Source organism: Halyomorpha halys, unplaced genomic scaffold (assembly GCF_000696795.3).
Source record: "Halyomorpha halys isolate HHAL.00 unplaced genomic scaffold, Hhal_1.1 Scaffold91.1, whole genome shotgun sequence".
NCBI classification, from domain to species: Eukaryota; Metazoa; Arthropoda; class Insecta; order Hemiptera; family Pentatomidae; genus Halyomorpha; species Halyomorpha halys.
Window position 1 is genome coordinate 281,211 of NW_027110755.1, and position 7,117 is coordinate 288,327.

At 30.3% G+C, this 7,117-nt stretch overlaps 1 protein-coding gene across 2 annotated transcripts in view; it reads right to left on the minus strand.

Annotated features, from left to right (window-relative positions):
• LOC106677216 (inactive peptidyl-prolyl cis-trans isomerase FKBP6) overlaps window positions 1-7,117 on the minus strand; it is a 15,943-nt gene that overhangs the window by 3,540 nt on the left and 5,286 nt on the right. For both annotated transcript variants that reach the window (XM_067048865.1, XM_014415002.3), the window contains 3 exons: window positions 5,052-5,316; window positions 1,179-1,359; window positions 890-1,105 (listed from right to left, as the gene is read on the minus strand). In XM_067048865.1, the coding sequence (XP_066904966.1) occupies window positions 890-1,105; window positions 1,179-1,359; window positions 5,052-5,316 (662 nt within the window). The remainder of the gene's footprint in view (window positions 1-889; window positions 1,106-1,178; window positions 1,360-5,051; window positions 5,317-7,117) is intronic.

Below are 7,117 nucleotides of genomic sequence, written 5' to 3' on the forward strand. Positions count from 1 at the left end.
GACAGGACTTTTTGAATGCCCTGGTATTTTCATTGTATAAATTCAATTATACAAAATATAAAGAACACAGAAATCACAATAACAAAAAAATGAAAATGTGCACTAACAAAAGTTAAAAGATATTAAATAAATGGAGTAAAAAAAAATCAAGCTATTATAGAATGAATAGTAAAATTTCAGAATAAGATTATTATTTATTAAAATAATAATATTTAAAAAGTTGATTAATATGAATAGTATGGAGAAAACATTATTTTGAGGATAAAAGAAAGTGTGTATTAAGAATTATTTATGATTTATAAATAATTCCTTTGAAATATAGGATTAAGAGTTATTTTAAATATAAAATAGGATTATTAGACATTTTATTTTACTGTTCTTCTTTGTTACATTGAAGTTGCTATCTTGTTCATACCTAGCCCTATAGAGGCCAGAAATTCAGGCCAAAATAAAATAAGGTTTACTCATTAGTGTTCTCTCCACTGAAAGCCCCTGACCAACTTCTTTATTTTTTAGGTAATACATTTGGAGATTAGAAGAGTAGGGTACAAGTAACAATTTTGTTAGTAATTTTTTTTCCTATTTATTCGTGCCTGAACCAAATTTATACATCAGTATTGACAAAATTGTGAAATTAAAAGTAATTACAAATTTATTATTGAGAATACCACAACTCCGGTGATACTGAAGAAGGAATTTGGTTCAGGTACAGATAACAAAGCTAAATATTATTAGAAAAATTGTCATTTGTACCCCTTTACTTCTAACCTCCTCATATAGTTTTGTGTGTGTATATTTCTGTACGATACGCCAAAGGGGTTGAAAACAAGTTAATAAACTCTCCTGGGCTACTATGGAAGGAAAATATTAAAAAAAAGAAAGACATTACTGGAAATAAAGTTTTGCAGATTCTCCTGCCTTTTTTGGATAGATGTAAAAGGCTTCCCTGGCTGCAAGACAGACTCTCTCAGGTGAATTAAACTTCGGATGGTTAAAGCATACACACATATTAGTGTATATTTTAAAAAGTAGTTTTCTACAAAGAGTTTCTTCTTCATCACAGCTCATTTTACATGACAGAAGAATATTTTCTGCTTTCTTATACCTATCAAAAAATAAAAATGTTAATCATACTTTTTTATTAATTGTAATAATTGATAAATTATCTATAGGATTACTTATTAACTGCAGCAAAAACCTCTCCTTTAGTATAGAAATCATTTCCAAGAATATGATATTCCTTTGCTCTTGAGGAAACTTTCAAAAAGGAATCTTTCTCTTCTAACGGTGCATCAATACTATTCATTTCATTATTATCAACAATTTTGAGAAGTTCAATTTCAAGAAGCAGAGTGGCATCTAAAAAAAAAATTATGGAAACAATAAAAAAATCATTCCCATTACTTCTTATCTCTCTCCTCTAATTATAAAAAAGATGTGAGATGGATGATTCGGTAATAAAAAATCAGGTGTGGTGCACACATCACACAACTTTCATTTACCATCATACTTTAAGTTTAAATTATCCCTAACTAGTTTTAGTTTCATGATGTCTTATTTTAGCTCTTGTGTTCCAACCTCTTTGGCTATTATTTTTCATTGCATACTATTCTGAAGATAATAAAATAATAGTTATGTCTTTGCATTATACAAATTGTGAACTGCTGAATCCCTGCTTATCAGTATCTTTGGCATAATAAAACTTTCAAAAAGGTTATCTTTTTATTATTCCAGACCTTCTTCTTAATAAAATTTCCACTTATAGGTTAAGAAAAAAACAATTATTACTATTATTATTATTATGCAAATGCCAAAAAGTTAAACTATTGTCATAACAACCACAGAAACATGAAACATTTATTTCCTCCTTCAGTTAATAATAAAATTTTGTTAATTTGTATTCATATTTATCAATTTTTTATTATTGAAAACAAGAGGATATGGTTAAATTATTTCAAATTAAAGGACTGTTTTAACTAAATTAAAGGAAATGTTTTGGACAATTTGTCATTTAATCCCTTTCAGACTATTTCAATAATAATAAGAAGCTAATAATAAAAATCACTAAATTATACATTGATATGATGAGTTTAATCAATATAATTAGAGCTGTTTTTGAGAAAATGGTAAAAAAAAAAAAGTGAAAAATTGGTGATAATAAAGTTGCATTTCTGGTAAGTCAATTTAGCAAAACTTGCTATCACATTATAGCCCTATCTTAAACACCTAATTAATAAAACTAGTCTTACAACATTCATGGATAAAAGAGTAAAAGCAATAGTGATGTTGCTGAAAGATAAGTGCAAAAATATGACTACTTTAGTCTGATTTCTCATAAAATGCCCCTTATAATATAGTCCCACAAAATAAAAGGGGAAAAACCACAGTTCTAAATGTACTTGATCAATTATTAATAATTTTCAAAATGGATTCTAAAAAAAAAAATGAGTTGGTCCTCTCAGTATCTTCATGGCTCATATACAGTTCTAAGAATAGACTTATAATATGGTTACTGTATTTAATTGTTTTGCAAATGTGAAGAAACAATTGCTGTTTTTTGGTTAGTGACAGTTTACTATTCATAAAATACTACTTGACCGAATTAATAAGTTATAATACTAAATGCAACATTTAATGATTTTTAAATTGTTTTACCTTAATATTATTTCCAGAAATGTGTTTCCGCTAATTTTTACAATTATTGCAGATATGTTTTATGGGCTATTCGTAAATATTCTCATTAAATCTAGAGTTATTTTGAGATCTGAAAATTTATTTGATAAATAGAATATCCTGAGATTAAATACCTTACATACCACCTGCATCAAGATTTAAGTAAATTAGCGAATACGACACTAGTAAAGATATCCAAATATAAGTATAAACAATTCTATCTAGGATACCACAGTAAGAGGATCTATCGTGCCTAGCTCCTAATTTAGATAAATAAATAGGTTGGTTCCCGTAACGAACCATAAAATTGATGCCCAACAGGTAAGGTACCAACTAACTAACTGATTGGCACTACATAAATTTTAGTCCTTGAAATCGATGCCAACCTCAAAACAATGAAAGAATATGACATGAAGATTAGTCCAAGTCAGAAGCAGGTATTCTAAATAATTTCATAATTATTTTTCTTATTCTAATTATTTTAAATAAGTTTATGTATAACTTATATGTAAGTAGAAATGATTTTTCCTAGTTAGAGATAAATCTAATACATTTTTACAATCTACATATTGTGATATATATGTATGAGAAAGTAAAAATGATCTACTGGATTAATAAAATAATTGTTTTGAAGTGTTATACAATAGTAAATGGTAAAAGTGTCAGTCAATATAACAAAAACAAAACAATATTTTTCTGTAAGTAATTTTTATCAATATTTTGTGTTATTCATTCTTTCTTCGTAGGATCTACTAATTTTTGGCTATTTTCTATGTTTTTGTAAACAACTTAAACAAGTTGTAGCTCTGAACATGATCCACAGGCATGGTTGGGCAGAAAAGTTGGCTTCAATTAAAAAAATAAATATGGAATTTCAGTATATAATAAAGTTAACTCTCCGAGCATGGGTCCAGCCAAGTCTAACCAGAAATTAACATTAATGTGCCAGAGAATAATGATAAGTACAGTGAGATCTGACTCAACCTTTAGCAATGATCAACAGACGGGTCATAATTTCTACCAATACTATGCCCAGATGGAAATAAACAGTCAAGTACAAATTTTTAAATATTATTAGCTACCACATGCATAATATAGATATCAACTGCTGTTAACTAAGGTCTCCAAAATTCATATCCACAATGACTAATTTATGTATCATGTTCTTCTTTATGAAGAGATTCAATCACGAAAATGATCATCCCATTAACGAAACAGTAGCTGCAACATTATGCTCACATCAATGGGTACAAGTCAAGCACAGGGAACCCATGTTTCTTAAATGTTATACAAATCCATTTGAACACGTTAATGCAAGTACTATGTCCAAATCCATACATTTTCTGTTTATTTCTTACAGTTAAAGTCAGTTAATGCTTCCTCTTGAAAGCATTTCTAAGCAGTGTTGTTTCCCTTTTGTTGGCTTTAAACAGCAAAGGAATCGTTAACTGTCACAAACGTTACAGATATGTTGAAAAAGACGATTGACAAATGTGGAACCTATCTAAGCTGTTTTCATGCTTTGTGATGATACACGATCAATGCAATTCACTACTGATACAGAAATGATTACTTCATCCATTAGTATAGGAGGCTTGACAATTAACATTTACGAGGGCTGTCCAGAAAGTAACAGACGTTTTGAAATAAACAATTCACAGACTGAATTCTGGGCTGTATGGTAGATGGTCAAACACCTCCCATCCAAGAGTGCCCAGGTACGATTGGCTGTATGTGGACGTGCGTTGTCATGAAAAAACAACATCTTGATACTAAGTTTTCCCCGATGCTTATTTTGTATGGTGCACCGTAACTTTCTTAGTGTTTCACAATACGTTTCTGAGTTGATTGTTGTTTCCAGAAAATCAACAAGAAGCACTCCTTTGGAATCCCAAAAGACAGTAGCCATTATCATTCTCACTGACAGCGTTTGCAAACACTTTTGTGGTTACTTGGGAAAATGTGTGTGCACCTATTCCATAGACAGCATAAACATCACAAAGCTCACGATACATTTCAATTGGCCTGTTGTTTTGAGTCAACAAAAACCAAATCACAGACTGCACTTCACAAGTGGCAGGATTTTCAATTGCAGGGTACATTTTGACAACTCACAGTGAGCAAAGTGAAAGCGCACAGTCCTCAAGCTTCAACAGCTGGATTCGTACTGAATGTAGGAACGTTCGGACACCAAGATGGCGGCTCTACCTCCACCCATCGTCACGATAGGCCAAAACGTCTGTTACTTTCTGGACAGCCCTCATATATACTTAATATGGAATTAAAAAAGGCATTACTTTTTTTTTTTATTTCCTAATCTTAATACATATGCAGGAAAGAAATGAAGTAACTACTGCCAATTCAACCAACTAACTTACTTGGAGGGATTCTCGGAGGACAGCCCATGTCACCAAAACCATATTTAGGACTCACTAGAAACCTTGAATGTTCATTAAGCTTCATTGAAGACAGACTATACTCAAAACCTGGGTACAATGCTCCAGTTCCCATTTGAATGTGCAAGGGCTTGTTGCGTTGATACGAAGAATCAAACGGTATGTCTTGCATTTCTAAATAGCAGTTATAATGAAGATAAACAACAGCATCTGAAGAAACTAATTCTCCTCTCCCATTTCTTAAAATCTAAAAAAAAAAAAAAATTATATAATATAACAGATTAATTATTAGAAAAAAAGGTAAATACTTGTTTTTTAAATAAAATTATTTTAACTTAAAACATAATAATCACATCTTTAGGTTACAAGAAAAATCACCAGCTGAAGTGTTTTAACCATTAAAGGATCTCTCTGCTTGCTAATAATAAGATTCTCTCAAATTAACTCTTCCATACCTCCTATACAGTGAGATATTGGCTCATATCAATGGATTCGTACAAGATAGAAGCCTGATACATCTAATTTTAAATCATCTAATAACAATGGAAAGGAACAGAGGATATGGGATAAACATATCTTAATATATGATATATCTAATGGCTGTATGTCCCTTGAAGTATTTTAGGCAATAGTAAGTCTCAATGTAAATTCAGATATTTTCAGATGAAAACCACTATTGAACAAGCTGCAGATAATCTTGACACTACCATTGTCAGAAGGATTATAGAACATTTTGCACATTCTGAATGCCTGCTTGTGGTTGCAAAAGGCGTGGATCTTCAAATTATTATCTCTGCATTAGATTCTAACAGTAATTGCTTGTTTTTTTATTAAATATGGACAAGGAAAATCAGATATTATCTTCTAGTCAGCAATACACATTCAAAATGCCGAAAATAAAAGAGAATATATTATTTCTTTATGCTTTAAATGGTTACGAGTCAACATCTGCCATTTTGAGACAAGGGAATTTGGAGTTGGCAAAGCTTCTCGACAAAGGTGCAAGATAGAAAAAAATATCAAAATATTTAAAAATTGTAATGAAACTAGAGATGTTGTGTAAAGTAATTGTTGCTCTGTATGTTGGATAGTTCAATTTTGTTATGTTTTTAACTGTAGACCAAATCCTTGGTACTGAATACTTTTGATTTGGCTACTCCTATCCTATAACAGAGGAGCTTCATGTACCAATATACCAGATGAAATCAATAAAGAACCAAACTTTAAGATACACTATCTAACAATATCGACAAAGTAGAAGGCCTTCTGGATGACAAAGACTTTTAATCGAAGCTATTGTTGCAATAAACTTCAACTTCCCAACTTATTAAATTCAAGTAATCTTGTATTTTTAATTTTGTACTCAATTACCTAAACATCAAAGCTTTTTGTACATTAACTCTATTTTTACATTTTAATAACATGTTTAGACGAAAATGTGTGTTTTTATTTTCAAATCTCTTGTTTTCAATTTTCAACAAAATTGGCTATTGATCGCCAGCAGGAGTTAAAGAATAGATGACACTTGCTGATAAAAGTCGTCCAAGTGTGTATATACATAGGTCTGGTACAATATTACATACACAAATAAATTATTTATTACATATAATACAATTTAAACAACAAAAATAAGATTTAAAAATCCCAAACAACTTTTTTTTTTAAATGGTAAGAATGGTCATTATTTGAACACCCATACCTTCCTAATAACCAGAGTAATTTGTAATACACAATGCACATTTGGCACAGACTTCATCTACTTCAAATTATAAATGAATACAATTTTCCTAAAAATGCATTTTTTAGGATTTATAAAAAACAAACTGAAAAAGTAAGGAAATTTAGAGGTTTTTGGTAGTGCCCTTCTCATAAATCCTTCATTATACTTTTTTACATACATATGTAGAGATTAAAACAGTTTCCAGCATTTAATCTTCCGGTGTCTGTGGCAAGAGGGAGGGCATCAGAAAATGGGACCCTCAACCCCGACTTTATACAAATTCAAAAAAGAACCAGAAATATCGAATTACTTAAATCCGACAGTAGTA